Raw genomic sequence first — 19,510 nt, 5'->3', positions numbered from 1 at the left:
GCGTTCTTTTACCTGCTACTTTTCCCTTTGTCTGTGATTTTCCAGTGAAAAAACAAAAACAATAAAAGCCATCTGAAAATAACAACCATCCATCATAAAACTCAGCAGAGAGCGTTTGGGATCACAAGGCTGACACCAGCACAAACACAGATGGGAATCCTAAATCCTGATGCTATAAAGTGAACAAACAAAGTCAACCTATGCTTTTTATACTGCAATAAAATGAGCTGGAAAATCGATTTTTACTGCCAGCGACTCTGAATGCAGCCGGGGCTTCGCTTGTTAGAGGCTCACATTTTTCTCATTAGTTGACGAAAAATACTTTTGATTTACTGAGCGCTTGTCTGTCAATTTGAAACAATTTACTGGACACCGACTGTGAACAGTGGGTTGCGTAATAACTAAATTAACAGAAGAGAGACACGAGGTGAGCACAAAATCACGCACAACAAAATGTGGCAGGTCAGGACGATGAAGATTAGTCATTGTGTTTGCAGGAACATAATGTGAGCCCTCTGTCTGGCTTGTTCTAACACGGGAACCCAACTTAAGTTACAGCCTTTGTTACAGACTCTGCTTTTGTTCCCAGCAGCTCTTCTGCCAGCAAACACTGTACAGATTTGTAAATGTTGAGCTTGAGGGAGCTCACACTGTACAGGTGAACCATGTATGATGCAGGAGGAAGATGATGCTGTACGGTTCATTGTAAAGCATGACCTGAGTCCACCTGTCACTGTGCATGTCAAACCAGCAGAGGAATCGAAAGTATTCACATTCATTACTCAAGTAGAAGTATAGATAAGAGGGTTTAAAAAGACTTTTGTAGAAGTTGAAGTTTCGACTAGAGCTTTTCTGCTTAAGTTTCGATTTCATTAAAATACTGATATTGAAAAAATTGATAGATTGCTTCAAACTTATCTAGGCTAGCCAAAATGTTTAATTACTTTATTTAGACACTACCACAACACCTGCAGTGTTTCCCCAATGATGATACTGGGGAGGGCTCTGCCACCTAATGGCAGCACCTGCCACCCCATGTAAGCCAAATTAATTTCATTTTCCACTTGGTGCCAAACCAAAGCATTAGTAATTTAAAGTTACTGTGGATGATTTTCTGAATAGTTATTATCTTTTTCCCAGAAGAGCCATCATACTTCGGAGGTGCTGTTTCCGCCTATTCTCCCCCAGCTAGCTTAGCTTAGATAGCTTAGATAGTTTCCCCAAAAAACTCTGATTCAGGATTTCTTCTTTAAGTTCTACCCAAGAAGCACTGTAACACTCAACATGTTATACATCTCATAACGTACCAAAAACAACATAGAAAACTTAGCGCTACCTTGATGCTGACATATATGGGAAATTGCATTGATATGCTAGCAGTTAGCATACATCACTAAACTTCAGCTTTAAAGCAGGACTTCAACTTTAACCACGGAAACATATCACAGGTAGTCCTCTTAAACAATACTGACAACTGCAAATGTCAAAATACCAACAGGTGAATGTTTTTTCAAGACAGGAAACCACAACTCAAAGTAGACACTACACTGCAAAAAAATGAAATTGTATCATGTGCTTGTCATATTTAAAGTTAAAATTGTCTTATCATACTCAATATGAGCCACATATCTGGTCAGTCCAGAAAAATGTCTTGTTTCAAGTTATTTAAAGACAAAAATTAGGTCTGGATTGCTTGTAACAAGTAAAAAAAAATCTGCCAATGGAACAAGAGAAATTTGCAAGAAAATTAGCTTGTAACTAGAATAATGTCTTAATATAAGTAACTTTTCTCTTGTTTGACTGTCAGATTTTTTTTCTACTTGTTACCAGCAATTCAGACCTCATTTTTTCTCTAAATAACTTGAAATAAGACATTTTTCTGGACTGGTCAGGTGAATGTGGCTTATATTTAGTATAAAAAGACACTTACAATTTAATTGGCCAATTCCATATTTATTTACCTATAAACTCAATAAAATGTTGACACAGAAAACCTGTAAAGCTACTTTTTATACACAGCAAATCCACAGGAGGAACTGATAAGGGAATTGATACAGAACCAGCCTTAAAGCACAATCAATAAGTGCATTGCTATCAATACCCATCCCTATGAATGACCATTTTGATGTTCTTTTGTTTTCTTAAAGTTCATCAATGCAAGAAATAAAGAATTTTGAAAAAAAAAAAAAAAAAGTGCAACCCTAGTAACAATATTTTCACAGTGGGAGAATTTGAAGTCAGTTGACCCAAATTTTAGATTTGCCACCAATTTCAAGCAATCAGCCAGAGGCAGCTGATCATGCCAGGATTTCCTTTTCTTCCTCCCTTCACACTGCAATGCAAACTACATGTTTTCATTGGCTGAAACGTGGCTGATCTTTAAAGTCAGTCATGCTTCTTGGGTTAAAATCATCCTCAAGACCCACTGTGTATGCCTTCCTTCATTTTGAACTGTACCAAAGGATGATCCTGGATCTGAGGGGGATATTGTGGATTCATTTTCAGTGTTGATGCTACTGCTGCAGATTTACACTGGAATTGTATGTATCTCAACACCATCATTAAGAAATCGCTCCACTTTTCTGGAACAGACTCGTGGTTCCCTCTTTCTCTTTTGCTGATGAACCAAAATAATCAACATTTAATTTGGAAAATGCTCATTTTGTAGCTGCTTGTGACACATTTCTGTAATTTTAACTTCACAGAGTGGGTTAGACCAGGAAATGAAGCTTTAGAGGAACTTCACAGAATATGTCCGCATTCTGATGGGAAACTTTTTTTGACATCCAGATCTTTCCTAAAGATCAGAGAGAAGCGGTGCAAAAAATTAAGAAGCATGAAGATTGAGTCATCCTTTACCTCAGATCCGAGTATCACATCATGTAGCACAATTAAAGAACCTGCACTGCATGTGTGCAGTTGCCCGAGGAGTGCTTAATACCCGAGATAAGTCTCAGGTCTGGATATTGATGCATGCAGGATTAGTATTAAATCTGTGCTGTGCAGACTTATTGCAGCCTTAGCTTGTAAAACAATAATCCCTACTAGTATCTAGACAATCACAACAACGCCTGAAGGTGCAGGAGCAGATACAATAAAGAGACGGTGTGCGTGGATGATTGTAAGAGGAGAGAAGCTGCACACTGAACAGTTATTTGGTTCAAAGTTGCAGAAGATTTTTCACCAGGAGATTACTGTGACACTAAGTTTATTTTATTGTGTTTGTGAGCGCCGGTGAGGGAGGCTTGCAGGTACCCAAACATCGCACCGGAGCTGCAGCAGAGCAGTACGTCAAATCTTCGATTATCCCCGTGAATTACAGAGAGGCCGGGTTTGTGCCCCTCGTCTCAGGGACCAAGACAAACACGGCCACTACAAGCCAGTTCAGCTGGAACTGAACCGTGTGCTGTGACTGCAAATGAAATGGCCCGCACAATGTGTTTTGAATGTTCCTCACTTCCCTCTAACGGCCATTACGCCCACCTCACCTGGGGTTAATTCAGAAACAGTGAGACCAATTGGCTATTTGGTGGCAATGATGTGACATAGCGGCCATCCATTCTCCCTCGGAACAGGCTATAATCTGCATTTGTTGAATTTCCACTAGCAACAAGCTATAAAGCAGAAATTGCACCAAGCAGGAAGGTTATGAAAGAAAGATGGCGCGCATGGAACGCAGTATGAGGTCAAATATTATTGTTGCATTAAAAAATATATTGTATGGCCTGAAAAGACAAGTGTTATTGGCCGGAGTGAAGGGTTGTTCTGTTTCCATCTCAGAGCTCTGCAGAGCAGGGTGCCAGCAGGTCAGGGTTCTTACGTTTTCACAGAAATACATGGAGCTTTATGAGTTTGTCTTGGCACTGTGTGCTGATGTTGACTTCTGATCCCTTGACTTCCTCTTTTCAACCATATAGACAATTTGAAACGCAAGTTTTAGATGGACTGAATTGAAATGATGAGTTTCAGGTCCTCTTACGTGGAAGTTGCAATCTTGCACCACAATATTTCTGTATTTAACTTGACAAAAGGAAGATCTTAATTGTCAGGAGCTTCTTGTTGAAGGTCAGTTGGAGGGGTAGGCAAGGGAATCTTTCAACCTTTAATGGTAATCATTGAATACTCCAAAGTCTACGCACTGCAAATCCAAGAGGGTCAGAACCAGGGATGTGTATTGATAAGATTTATCGATAGCAATGCCCTTATCATTTCTGCTCATTGATCTGATTCCTTATCAATTCCCTTTGTGAGCTTTCTCCGTGTTCATAAGCCAATAAATATGAAATGGGTAACTGGGTCTGGACATCTATGGATGTGAATAAATAGAAATAAGTCAAAATTGCATGTCATGACATTGATGTACTGTCAGAGTTCCCGCGGATCCTGAAAAAGTCTTCAGAGGCACTGAATTCATGAATTTATCACCAAGGCCTTAGATGGCCTTAAAATGTCTTAAATTAATCTTTATAAGTCTTAAAAAATGTCAACACATTAGTATGACTATAAATAGTCCCAAACTTCAAAATAAATGCTCATACTTATTTTTCATTTTTTGAGAAATTTACCAAGTGACTCTCGTGGTAACATCACGTAATCAGGATGGCGGAACCAACAAACATTAATGTGGTTGCAGCTGGGACTCTATTAATTGTCTCTAACCCTGTATAATCATATAATATAATATAATATAATATAATATAATATAATATAATATAATATAATATAATAGAATAGAATAGAATAGAATAGAATATGTCCATCAAAGTGGAAAAATGGCTTTGGCTCACCAGCACAAGAGACAGACAGCACCTAAATACAAAATAATGTCATACATAAAAACATATATATGACATAATATAAAAGTAGAAGTAAAATAAGATGTAGTTAAATAAATAAAACACAGTATTTTGTTGATTTGCCATTTAGTCATATTAAAAATGGTGGCAGCGTTTGGTATAGAAGACTTTTTAAAAAGACCTTCGGCCAGAGGAACTCTGTAGCGCCTCCCAATGTATGTGGTGTTTTTTGCATTTGTGTTTATTGTTAAGTTGTACTTCAATTCAATTTCAAATAGCATTGAAAAGTCTTTAAAAGTCTTGAATTTAACCTGCCCTAAGCTGTAGGAACCCTGACTGTTTTGTAATACGTCGAGGTAGGCCATCCAGCGTCTCAAAGTACTTAAAGAACATTGAGCTTGCTGTGAGTATTTTGACATGTAGAGTTCCCAGTCCCCATCACAAAGATTAACTGTGATAAGTCTTCGTGATAGCAGTTGAAATTCTGTTTCAAAACCAAAGTTATACCTATGTATGCTAACTGCTAGCATATCAATGCAATTTCCAGTATATATTAGCATTAAGCTAGCGCTATTTTTTCCATGTCGTTTTTGGTCTATTAAATTATGTATGACATGTTGAATGTATTGAATGGGAATCTAGTTCTCTAACTGCTAAGCTAAGGTAGCTGTGGCAGGCTAGTCAACATTAGGTCTGGCAGCTCCAGCGTAACATGAAGAATGAGGGAATCGTTAAGCATAAAGGCTGATGATAAACAGGATTCCATACAGGAACCAGGTTTAAGTACCCATGAATATGGTGAGTTATATCGACAAATACTGTGGTGTTGAAGGACAAACTAAACAAAAATAGTTGAACTAGTAAATATTTTGTGGTGGACTTGAGAAGTTAGTGATAGAGATGTTGACTTCTTGCAATGATGGTGAGTATTTATTTTAAATTATCAGTAGGTGTCCAGTAATTTTGTAGATTTATTCAACTTCTCTATTACCAGTAAAAAACTGTCATGATAACATAAACTTTATTTTATTTATTTATTAATTTATTTATTTTTCAGATTTTTAAGGAAAGGAATAAAAGTTGGATGATGAAATAAAGAGAGAAATTATGAAATCAAAACCTAAGAAAACATAATTACAAGTGATCACTGCATAGTTTACTTCTTTAAACAATAACTCAGACATATAAAGTCTTATCAAACATTTTTCCCTCTGAAGGATTCTGTCCTCGTGTCCCGATGTAGCCGCAGCTAACACCACCTTTACAGGATGTTCCTACTGACAGCTTTGGTGGTGGATGGCACCCTCACACTATGACCGCTCACCAGATTTATATACAGTATGTGCGCTGGCCAGGCTTGATAATACAGAGCAATGTACGTGAGGATCCATCACTGTCAAGAACTCTCAATGGCTCTTCAAGATAGCAGGCTGCATTTTTTTTCTTCCTGTGTTGAGTTGTGGGGAGGGTAACGGCTACACAGGCTGCGATCTTTTATCCCTGAGAGCTTTGATTAAGCATCATCTGGCATTAAAGGCTATACTGCTGAAGTCTGACATTTTCACTCATTTTAAGAAGCAGCTTCTGCTGCAAGCTGCAACAATCAGTGCGCTGTGCAATATTCTAAACTTGCATAATGAACACCTGTGTCACCTGTCAGGTATCACACCATTACACAGAAACAGGGTTGTGGTCCGCAGAGACAAGTGAAGCGCTAAAAGCAGCATTATTCTGGTATCAACTGTTAGTTAGTTCCCCGAGCTGCCTCGTGTGTGTTGACACTTTGGATTACATTAGCAAACGTGCGGCTGGATTTCTCTAATGTGTCTCCAATTAAGACAAAGGTTAGAAAATAGATGCAAGATGGGAGGTTCTCATTTTCCCCAACAATGAATAAATGAGGTGTTATATATATTTTATTATTCTTGACTGAAACTAAGGCTACATTAACACTGTGAGCCTTAATGCTCAATTTAAATTTACTGTTCAAACACAGCTTTTTGTTTGTTCACATTACATTTTGAGATATGAACTGCTCCTGAAGTAACCCACATGCTCAATTGAACATTGTAACGCCTTGCACTTAACAGTGTTCAAGGAAATGAACATGGCCCCAGATTTTTGGACCTTGTTTTCTTAAGTGTAGCTGTTTATTTAGGCTTATTTGCTTCCTGTATGATCCCCTCCTGTTCCTCTTCCAGCGCTTCACAAGAAACAGGAACACACACTTAAGTTTCACTTTCGTTTTCCTTCAATGTTTGTGTTCATTGAGCCTGACCTGTGCTCCATAATGACGTAAAAGTCACATTAAATGCAACCTGGCTGTTCAGACTGCGACCACATTTGCAAAAGGTTCTCATACATATCCGATTCAGCACCACATTTGAAAGTGGCTTGAATCTGGTTCAAAAATGTCACACTCAGTGCGACTTGTGCTGTTCAGACTGTCAAAAACAAAGCAGATACGGGTCACATTCAGGCAAAAAAAGAAATTTGATTCAGGTCATTTTTAGCTGCTGTGTGAACAGAGCCTCGGTTGAATCGCACAACTTCTTCACCAGATAAAGGTATTTGGTTTCTGATAACAAAGCAAGACTTGAAATTAAAAAAAGACTGTGTACTTTAAACCTTAGATGTGACATGACTGCACTAATATTTGTCTGGATTAGGTATAAAATGGCAAACTAAGTCATTCACATGTTTTTTGCCATCTTACTTGTATAATTACCTACTTTGACAGCCAAACAGGAAAAATAATTTACAAATAAATGACAATAAAAAAATAACATTTTATGAAAAAAATATATACATATACTTGGACTAAAAAAAAAACTCCCCAAAATCCATCACTGGTGAATCAAAAATAAATCTATAAATAAATAAAAAATAAGTGATAAACACAATAATTTAAAGGAAAAAAAAATGCTTGGACTTAAAAACACTTCCCAAAATCTATCAGTGATGACTCAAAAAAAACATATAAAATAAAAAATAAAATAAAATAAAAAATTGATTAAATAAATAAAATAAATAAATAAACAACACAATGTATATATTTTTTATGAAAAAAAAAAAATATATACATATGCTTGGACTTAAAAAAAGACCTTCAAAAATCTTTCAGTGGTGACTCAAAAATTAATAAATAAATAATAAATTAATTAATAAACAAATAAATAAAGAAATAAAAATAAATGATAAACACAAAATTAAATGAAAAAAAAAATGCTTGGACTAAAAAACACTTCCCAAAATCTATCAGTGATAACTCAAAAAAAAGAATAAATAAATAAAATAATAAATCGATAAATAAACAAAAAAAAAGAATAATAAAAAATGCATAAAAAATAAAAAACAATTAAATTAAATAAAAATGATAAATAAAAGAATATGTAAATAAATTGAAAAAAATGTTTTGTTTCCCCAACACTGAATGCTGTTGGAATCCTAAGGCTAAAACAGTCTGGTTTCTGAAAGCTGCTGTTGTTTTTTAGCTTAGAGGAAGCCCAGTGTTTGAATCTCTGATTTTCATTATGGATGAGTGGGTCATCTCAAAATTAGAGAGTTGGCAGTATGATGCCAGCTTCTACCGCTGAGGTGTTTGAGAGCAACATACTAAATCCCAAAAGTGAGGAGCAAGGTAAAAGTGCTTTAACTGATTAGAAAAGCAAGAAAATCACAGTATAAGAAATATTCCATTCACCATTTTACCAAAGTGTGGTGTTTTTAGCTAGTTTGAATCACCTGATAGATTTGCCTTTCTAGCTTTTTACACTTTTTCTTTAAGTACTAGGCTTTCCAGTTCCTGTATATTATCACGCCATTTATCCTTTGATTCATCCTGCTATCATTACATGACAACTGACTAGAAACCAGATTTTTGTAGCTCAAACTCTGTCGTAACTATTTCGAATCATACATATACAACCAAAGCTGCAGTAAAGCACAATTTTCCGTGCAGTCTACATCACTGATATATTCAGGTTTTAACTGAACAAGATTAGCACATAGAGTGGCAAACCTTAATATCAAGTCTTTCATTTATGGCTGTGTTTGGTGCAATTTTGTAGCTTGTTTGAGTTCCAGTCAACTCTAATTAAAACAGCAGCTGAAGAAAAATGAAAGGGTCTTGTTTTGTTTTTTGGACAGAGGGGAGTCCATTGTTTGTGAATGTATGCCCAAGTGTCTTAAAGTTTAATTAGACGTGACCAGGCCCTGCTGCAGAGAGCAAAGGCTTCATTATGCTGGGTCCATACAGTAAGAAACCTCCTCCATGCAGAGCAGGAAACACACAGCAACAAAAACAACAAAAAAGATGCTGAAGAGGAAGCTTGACACATAAGAGCTGAGAGTGGAAACCTCTGAATGAGGTCGACTCAGGGCAAGGTCCCACAATTCTCTGCTATCTCTGTGTTTGAGTAGGATGTAAGTCCTGGAATTAAATCAATCCAATTATCCCCTAAGCAAGAGGAAAATTCAAATCATTGTTAAAATAACAATTCTGACTCATCAGCTTTTCCCATGGTGCATTTCTTTCCAGATTAAGCCAGCGAGCTCTGAGATGATAATGTTCCCGTTAATAAAGCATGAGTGGACACCCAGTGGTTTGAGAAGGATGACATTAATATAATGTTCCCCATAAGCTGAGGCCCTCAGTATTCAATAACAACACGACCCCAGCGGAGCTTTTAGGGAACTTTTTGATGGGCCACCTGAGAAGGCCGAGTCCCTCCTGACCCCTCGGAGTCGTTACACTGATGATGATCAGCGCAGACTTTACCCTCCAAGAAGTAAGTGAGGCAGAGCGCGGAGACAAAGCTTTAATCAACAGAGCCAGTGACACTGAAAGATCGGCCTGTCCTGGCATAATAAACCATATGTGCAAAGGAAGACTGTAGTGATCACTGCAAACTTCTGCTTGACATTGAAGCCACGCACTCAGAGTTATCAACTGTAGTGTTTGGAAAACTGCTTTAACCGAACCTTTCATGGCCTTAAAGACATTAGATATATCCTCTGACATCTTTTTTTCTATAACTCTAACTGCCCTCTTCAACAGCAGCCCATCATGAGCATTTTCTGGAGCACCCTTGTCATCGAGCTTCAACACTTAAAGCCTGATATTGCCAACATTAGCCTTCCCATTTCCTCTGAGGCCAGCCTCACTAAAAATGTATGTGTCCCAGTAAAGCGAGGCTCTCAGGACATAAAAGCGTTGACTGAATTGCAGCGGCCATCAGAGGAGAGATGGAACAGCTGGACAATGATTAAAACGCTGACTATTCACAGGAAAGGACAGTGAACGCACCGTCTCTTTTCACACAGGCCAGACACGATCTCTTTGGAAGGGTAGCGTCCTGAGACTGTAACGTCCTGCTGCAGGAGCTCTCTGAGGGAAGGTCGTCACGTCGGATCAAACACAGCACATTGACATCTCCCGATGCACACGTTTCTGCACGGCTCATTCATCTTTCTGCCTCCACCGCTGAGCAACTCTTTAATCCAATGACCTTTTTCTTCTGATTGAGTGCATACGATAATACCTTAACCATCACTGCTAGCCTTCACTACACTCATATTTCCAAGCCTTAGCAGGTCAGTTTAAAGGAGGTCTATTAATATGACCTGAGAGTGCAGCACCTGAATCTAAAGGGGGGAAGTCAGTGGAGAAAACTGTGGCGCCTGTTATCACCAAGAATTGTGTATCATATGCTTACAACAGGAAGCAATGTCCTTTATAATTTACACTTCCCAGCCACTTTATTAGGTAGACCTTGCTAGTTCTGAATTGGACCCCCTATTGCCTTCAGAACTGCCTTAATCCTTGGTGGCATAGATTCAACAAAGTACTGGAAACATTCCTCAGAGAGTTTGGTCCATTTTGACATGATACCATCACACAGTTGCTGCAGATTTGTGGGCTGAACATCCATGATGAGAATCTCCCGTTCCACCACATCCCAAAGGTGCTCTATTGGATTGAGATCTGGGGACTGTGGAGGACATTTGAGTACAGGGAATTCATTGTCATGTTGAAGAAAGCAGTCTGAGATGATTCCAGCTTTATGACATGGAGCGTTATCCTGCTGGAAGTAGCCATCAGAAGATGGGTACACTGTGCTCATAAAGGGATGGACATGGTCAGCAACAATACTCAGGTAGGCTGTGGACTTTAAACCATGCTCAGTCGGTACTTAGGGGCCCAAAGTGAGCCAAGAAAATATCCCCCACACCATTACACCAGCAGCAGCAGCCTGAACCATTGGCAAGGCAGGATGGATCCATGCTTTCATGTTGTTGACGCCAAATTCTGACCCTACCATCTGAATGTGGAGCAGAAATCCAGACTCATCAGACCAGGCAACGTTTTTCCAATCTTCTATTGTCCAGTTTTGGTGTTGCTGTGTGAATTGTAGCCTCAGTTTCCTGTTCTTAGCTGACAGGAGGGTCACCCGGTGTGGTCTTCTGCTGCTGTAGCCCATCTCCCTCAAGGTTGGACGTGTTGTGTGTTCAGAGATGCTCTTCTGCAGACCTCGGTTGTAACCAGTGGTTATTTGAGTTACTGTTTCCTTTCTATCAGCTCCAACCAGTCTGTCCATTCTCCTCTGACCTCTGGCATCAACAAGGCATTTTTGTCACACAGAACTGCTGCTCACTGGATATTTTCTCTTTTTGGGACCATTCTCTGTAAACCCTAGAGATGGTTGTGGGTTAAAATCCCAGTAGATCAGCAGTTTCTGAAATACTCAGACCAACAACCATGCCACGTTCAAAGTCCCTCAAATCACCTTTCTTCTCCATTCTGATGCTCACTTTGAACTGCAGCAGATCGTCTTGACCATGTCTACATGTCTAAATGCATTGAGTTGCTGCCATGTGATTGACTGATTTGAAATTTGCGTTAACGAGCAGTTGGACAGGTGTGCCTCATAAAGTGGCCAGTGAGTGTATGAGCCCCAACATGCATGTGAAAATGTACAGTTCTGCACACTTTGCTCTTGTTTTGTAGATGAGTGATGCTATGAGCCATCATATTTTAATCAGAGAGGCTCATTTGCATACAAAGGGACCATTTCTCCACTTATTGAACTCTTAACGACTCATTTAAATGCACACACAGCACCATCACACACTATTAGTTCTGCTGCACATGTGTTGCACTCCACCTGTTTGCATTTTCTCTGTAAATTACACTGGCTTGGTGCATTGCAGTGCATGAATCTCAGCATTTGGAATTAAGCTTGAGTCACATCCAGCATCAATCCAACACATGGACAAAACAAATCCTTAGCATATCAAATTTTCTTTAAGCCAAACTGCCCTTAATGCTCACAGATTCTGAAGTTTTTTCTCTTTTGTTTGGAAAAGATAAGACCTTCCTCTCATTTTCCCCCGAAAGTGACGACATCAGCTATCAGAGATTTTCACAGCCGAACATGAGATTCACCCCAGAGTCATTTCATCATTACAGCCTCCCAGACCAACATCAAAGCACATTCAATTATTTGCTGATGTCCCTTCAAAGGCTTTGGTTTATTTCCTTGCAGACATAAAATTTGGGCGGGTCACAGTTGTTGCTCTTTCATGATACTTGTTTGTTCATGTATTATTGCCCACCAAGAGTTTTTCCCATTCCTGCTTGAGTGTTTGTTTTAACTTGAGTCAGGCTGAGGAAGCCACTGATGTAAACACACTAAATGCAAAAGATGGTTTGTAGACATAACGCACAACTCTTTAAATTTATCACCCTGAAAGTTAAAACTTGTACTGCCAAGTTTTTTGTCTTTGTTTTGGAATTAATCTTATGGTGATTCTTGGTGATTCACACAAAACACAAACAAAATCATTGGTGTGAGTTTTTCCAAGCCACTGTAAAGATTTGAGTTTATGTCAGGTGACACAAGAGATATGGAAAAACTGAAACGCCATCTAAATGTTTCCATCACAATAGCCAATGAGCATCGAGATCCCCTGATGGCCAATGGATAAAAGGCTAGTGGAGGTAGAGGTTGATTCTTTTATAAAATATTGGACTTTTTTGGAGCATTGGTGTAGCCTAGCAGTCCAGGCTGTGCACCCAATGAGGAAAGCCCTGAACTCTGAGTTACATACCTGCCAACATGAGCCTTTGACAAAGCCATATATGTGCAATATGTATGTGCAAGCTGGTCAGAATTGGGTTGCCAGGCCTGACAACACATGTCCTACATACTGCTTATGAACTAGCCTTTAATTTGTATCAACATGATAAAAATCGGGGATAATCGGGAGAAATGACAAATCCAGTGTTCAATGGGAAATCTGGTTAAAAAGCGGGAGATTTATGCAGAAATCGGGGGGTTTGGCAGGTTTGGTGTTACTTCCTGCTTTTATGGGGTATAATGATGAGAAGGCTCTAACTTTGAAGGAAGAGCATGGAACGGTTGGATTATCTGGTTAAATTTAAAAACCATTTCTGTCACTTGAGTAGGGTTAGTTATTTGCGCAAATTAATTGAGTAAACACAAAATGATTCTGTATTTGTGTACGCGCTGATTAGGCTACCATTTGCGTTTGGTGTGAACGCATCATGAGTTAATTCCAACACTAGTTCGTTTTCAGGACTTCAGTTATTCTTATATATGATTTTCATTAAAATAAAATAAAATTAATAATACTTTAAAAAAAAGTTCAATGCAAATTATGATTTGCATTCCACCATAACCATAACACAGGATTTGTAGGAGCAGATTATGAATGGGGTTGTTTACGTTTATGTTTTTTCATAATCATGAATGTAATTCTTTATATGGTTGTGAACTTGTTGGCGTGTGCAGGTGTTTCACCCAGAAAGGTCAAACAGTTGTTGAACACCATTCCCTAAGCTAGCAAGAGGGTGAACAATCATTTGGTTAATGGTTATTTGGGTATGGGTACCTTACACATTTGAAATGATATGGTACAGATGGCAAACGGTATCGGTACTCTAGGATACCAATTTCTGGTACTTTTTTGTGTGTTTATTTGGTAATAAACATTAATTTGTTCAATAATAAAATCTCAAAGTTTTCAATTTAGCATATGGGGCGAGCCCGCGAGCTAGTTCAGGCAGTCAATTCGAGCAGCACTGCTATACACATACCACGTGTCTCACACGTCATAACCATCTTGCAATCACACTCTCTCAATTTGGCGGTCTATTTAAACCGGGAGTCTCTCATCCCTCTCTGCCTGTCAATGCCTTGGCTGCCCTGCGTTTGTAATGCTGCATGTTTCTTTGCCCCCACCACCACCCCAGCAACCACCTGCAGGCTCCGGGGGGGATTATGTTCAGTATGTTTTGCTCATCACTCCTCAATGTCACCATGTAAATTTATTGTGAGGGGTGATGAGGCCGGAGCCTGGACGCCAAACATAAAATATATTTGCTGCTAAATAAACAATTCAAACGTGAGTTGTCTGACTGAAATGTATTTCTCCATATATAAACCTGCAATGCTGTGTTCATGTCTAGTAGGAAAATCACAGACTCTTTCACTCCCTCAAAGTCACCTGGATGCGTTACGATACTGAAAGATGATAGCTTTTGATTTTATGTGAATAAATACTCGGTACTACAGACAGACTTTGGTTGGTACCTGTAAAAGTACCTAATCCAGTACCCATCCCTAACTATTGAAAAGCAAACAAAATGTGGGGTTTCATCCATCATAAAGCAAACAAGAGCGCATCAGTTATTATCCAGATGTGGCGCCTCAGTGGTTTACAGCAATGGCTTGGTCTCTCTCGGCTTTATTCAGCTTTATTGGCTTTATTAAGAGACGCACACAGTACTCTGATTCTCTTTACTGCTCCAAAACAGAAGCTGCAAGTGTCAGATTTATAATCAGTAATTCTGCTATGGGATTTTAAATAGTACACAACCGTTTAATGACAGCAGACTCAGTTTCACTCGTTACAGGGATGTCTGGTTTCAGATAAACACTTAAATTTACCACCATCATCAGCACAAACTTGCCTGAAGTCAAAGTGATACATTACTGTGTTAAAGAATATCAAATCCAATAACTGCTAATGATTGAACCATTATTGATGAAACCATTCTCAGTATAAAGCTGTAATGACTTCCAGAGTACTAAAGCAGAAAACATGTAAATGAGTGACTATCTCTGTAATACACAGCCTCTCTGATTCTCATGGTCATTTATTTCTCTGCGTATGACAAGGTCTGCAAAAGACGGGCATCCATCTTATCAGGCCTGTTCCTTTCTGCCAATCTCGTGGTTCCTTGGTGGCAATTTATTACGCCGCATGCAGCTGGGATATAATTATACTCTATTGTCTGATATTTCTGCTGCATTACATGCTCCTGCAACGGTCCAGGAGCCGTGCTGAGTCTGAGAGAAAACCATTCCACTGGATCAATATTTATGATTGTGTTATTTGTCAGCATCTGCAGACCCTTACACAAACTGCTTGGACGGTCGCAGGTCGGAGAAAGGAGAGAAGTGGGGTCTTTGCAGCTGCTTGTCTGGAAGCGAGGTGTAAATTGTCTGTGGGAGTTGTCATTTCATAATAGGAGCTGTAGCTTGAACAGTCGGCTAAATTGAAAGAGAGTACTTGACATTTGGTTTTGATTTTGAAAGTGTTGATCTTAAAGAAAGGTCTGTGGAACAGCTTCAGCGATAGACTGACGGTCATGGTTCAGGGTTTCCAACACTTTCAATCAGGACGAGGGGGGACAAAGATCTTTATATGAAATAAATACTTAAAGAGGTCCATTTCAGTTTATGCCGGGCAATGAAAGTGGGAATGGTATTCACATCAAGGCGCTTAAACATAAAACCCTTTGAAATGCGCTGAGATGAAAGCGTATTAAATCTTTTCTTATTGAAACTTTAAACAGAAAATATCAAACAATCTGTCAAATATGAAAAACTGTGAAGTGTATTCATGATTCTCATTTTGAAGTAAAGCCCATCCCCTCCTGGAGATGCTATAATCTTCCTCTATCCAATCCGATTAACTCGAGTTAAATCCAAAATGATTTTTAACCACGTTTCTGTAAGAGCTGATTAATACCTGATTAAAGGGTCATTTGCGTCTTTGACTTGTCTGATTATAAACGACTGCGTCTGCGCTCCCCACAAACAACTGCTCACATCTGAGCTGGTGTTATCAGTATGTACTTTTCTCTGGGTCACATTAACAGATTCAGCTCACTGGAAACAAAGGTTCTTGAAGAAAAATGAAAAAAAAAAATCAGGATCGATAGCATCATTTCTTCAGCTCATCATGGCGATTGTTATTTATAAGCATTACACTATCCAGCTCCTGTTTTTCCACATCCGCTTGGTACTGTAACTGTTCTTTATCATAATACGACAGCACAGCCACAGATAAATATCTCACACGATGGCTTTTTATTCACCATTCCATACACAACTTTAACAAAACTGTATTCATATTCTGCTCACTGAAAAAGATGCTTAATACTCCTGCATGTTGTTAAATTGCTCAAATATCAATACGCATGCTTATGTGAGCATGTTAAGCACTTTCTATGTGGTTTTGTGTACAAATATGATGCTAAATCTAACTACATTTATATGGAACCCCAAAAGATTTATAATACATTTAATTAACACAAGATTTTTAAATAAATACCATTTTGATGAATAATAAAAAAATGTGAAATTTTGCCATTAAATTGTTAAAAGTGGCACGGTTAAAATCAAATATGATTTATTATTGTTTAGTATTAAATTATTATAATAAAATATTTCAGAATGATTATTTTAACTATTTCATACTTTTTAAATTAATTTTTTTTTAATGCTTTTCCAAGCTTTTTTTTTTTTTTTTTTTTTTAAACAAAACAAAACAAAAAATCCCCAACATTTTCTTAAATACCATTATAGAATAAAAAGGCCATTGTGGAAAAGGAGATAATGAAATAAAAATTGACTTTGCAATTATTTTGCTTTAAAAATAAAAGCTTGGAAAATGAATTAAAAGTCATCTTTTTTTTAAATGCAATTTTTAAAATGATCATTATGAAATATTTAGTTATACTAATTTGATATCATATAATCATAAAACATATTTCACAATTTAATGGCCATCTTTTAAATGAAAATGTAACCATAGCTGCATTGTTTCCATGTGAAATCAGCTGTTAGCAGCCTTTAGCATGTCAATGTTAGCTGGTGCAAGGCCTGATGTTACCCACAAGATGAGGAGAAGGAGGAGATAATGACGTGCTGGTTCTCAGGTGTGAGCTAAGAAGTGACAACATCAACCTGTCCTTCCATCCATAGTTTTTGGGAACGTAAGACCTATCTCCAATAAGATGAGCTAGCTGTGACAGAGGGAATACCAGAAGGCAGAGTAGCATCATGCTATTCACAGACATGGTTAACAGAGCTAACACTGGACACCAACGCCACATTGGGAGAACTTCACCTGCTGTGAGCAGCTGTATATTTTGAAGTCACTAGGTGTTTTTGAGTAGTTCCCAGTCGCAACTTCCTGTCCCACTCGATCTTCCCTATGTTGAATTAATGGCTGTGCATTACCTGTGACATGGCGGACAAGCCGCGAATCCAGTGTAAGTTCACACATTGACTTGAATGGAAATCTATATGATTTGTGACAGAACGGAGACGGACGGCAGACGTATCTTGTGTATTTCATCTGTAACCCAAAAATCCAGATCTGCAGCTCATTCCACTCAAACCTGTTTTTTAATTTCTTTGCCAAGAAGTAGTCCACCAAAACAGGTTCCCATACTTTTTGTGGTAACTGTGGAATTATCTTATTCATCTGTTTGAATCCATTTGCACTATTGCTCCGAATGAGGCAACACAAACCTCATTTTATAGAAAAATGCTCTGCCATCAGATTATTTGGAGAGCTAACTCCCAACTCAACCATGCACATAAAGTTAATCAAGTAGCTACTTTTATTTTCACGTTAACCTCTGGGGTTTAAGAGTCGTACCAATTATGAGACGTGCTCACTTTGCAGAATAAATAAATAAAACAAGAAATTAAAACAGCTCCAAATGGAGTAATCATGCATTTTCATGATGAGTATTTCTGATTCCAGATCCAGCTGGCAGCTGTTGTAGTGCACCAGGCCTGAGAGGAAATGTCTTCAGTTTGTGGGGGGAGGGGCTGTGCGGGCATGGCCTGATCGCCGTTTCATGTGACAGGATTTGTGTTGCATTGTTTAGTCACACATTGTGACATCCGAGGAGTAATATGCTCCTGCAGATGCTGCACAGCTCATGGAGGACAGATAAAGATGATGGAGGACCTCTAAGATGGTTATCACTGTGATGCACACACACATACACACACACACTGCACAGTGCCACATCTGATTGCATGGGGAGAAAAGCCTGACAGTGAGCACTGGGAGCTGCTTCCATGGTGGAACAATGCTCTTATTTCCTCCACTTTTTTGGGTCAGAGGAGTCGAGGAAAAGAAAGGCTGAGTGAGACATGCGTTCTACTTTAAGAGAGCATCATAACACCGAGTATTTAATGAATCCAGGATGTTCTCAGCTGCATGCTGGGCATTATAAGTGCTTTAAAATGGATCAAGTAGAGACAGTAATGACGTGAGTGACGACAGAGCGATTAAAGACCGCCTTACCTGCTGAGGCTCCCTCGGTGTCGTCTGTTTGACTCGCCTGCTCGACGCCGTGGTGGTCGTGATCTCCATGATGGACGTGGATGTCTCCGAGCGGTTTGCAGTAGTGCTCGACTGCGGCGTGATAGAGGAGGGCGACTCCCCCACCAGCCGCACGCTGCCTTGGATCCTAATGTTGGGATCGCCCTCGGCAGCCATGTTGAACACCTTCAAGCCATTATAGTAGAGGCCCGAGAGCTGGCCCTGAAAGGATCGACTCCGGTCCCGCTCCCAGCCCCCAATCTGAATAGTGGTTTGGCTGTTGAAGATTGTAAGCTGCCGCCCTGTGGGAAAACAATGTTACATATATACAAGAATGTTGAACTGTGGACTCAGCCACTTCTACTGAACAGGAAAAAAAAAGAAAAAACAAGACAGAAGACAGATTATTTGCCCAGCGGCTAATGGGACCAATAAATTACGGGTTGTAGAGGCAAACCCGGGTAATTTATTGCTGTTATAATGATGAGATGCCTACAAAAAGAAACAGAAACGTGAAATAATAACACAGGATTCAGAAAATTAAAGCAGCTTTGCTAAAAGGGCAGTCTACTCTAGAAATAAAAAAAAAGATTAATCAGAAACAGTAATGTTATGTGTGCAGCAGATTAAACTGTACTTGAATGATAACATGATCTTTAGAGAAATACAAATGGATAATTTAATGGCAGGAAATTGCCTAAGGGAGGGGGAATGTGTGACGCTTTGGTATCACAATGCTAAGCATATACATTGGGTAAAATAAGTATTGAACGGGTCAACTTTTTTCTCATTACATTTATTTCCAAAGCTGCAATTCAAATGAAATTTTTACCAGATATTGGTATTAATTCAAAAAATCCCCACATGAAAAGAAATCACAACGTTCAGGTCGATAAATAATGATTATGTGGAATTAAGTACGATAACACAGGAAAAAAGTATTGAACACACCATGGAAAGGCTGTATACTTTGGCAAGGAAATGCACCATACCGCCTGAAATCTGTCAGTAATTATTACTTGAACGTCCTATAAAAAAGGTGTTTTTTTTCACTA

The 19,510-nt window shown here is 38.7% G+C and overlaps 1 protein-coding gene across 22 annotated transcripts in view; it reads right to left on the bottom strand.

The window, feature by feature from the left end:
• Nucleotides 1–19,510, bottom strand: part of LOC141794634 (neurexin-1a) — a 469,750-nt gene that overhangs the window by 61,855 nt on the left and 388,385 nt on the right. For all 22 annotated transcript variants that reach the window (XM_074674993.1, XM_074674995.1, XM_074675004.1 and 19 more), the window contains one exon: nucleotides 18,438–18,757. In XM_074674993.1, coding sequence (XP_074531094.1) covers nucleotides 18,438–18,757 — 320 coding nt within the window. The remainder of the gene's footprint in view (nucleotides 1–18,437; nucleotides 18,758–19,510) is intronic.

Source organism: Halichoeres trimaculatus, unplaced genomic scaffold (genome assembly GCF_033239565.1).
Source record: "Halichoeres trimaculatus isolate MK-OKI-2021-1 unplaced genomic scaffold, fHalTri1.1 fHalTri1_scaffold_8, whole genome shotgun sequence".
NCBI lineage: Eukaryota > Metazoa > Chordata > Actinopteri > Labriformes > Labridae > Halichoeres > Halichoeres trimaculatus.
Note: the sequence above shows the minus strand (reverse complement) of the source record. Positions and strands in the feature narration are given on the sequence as shown.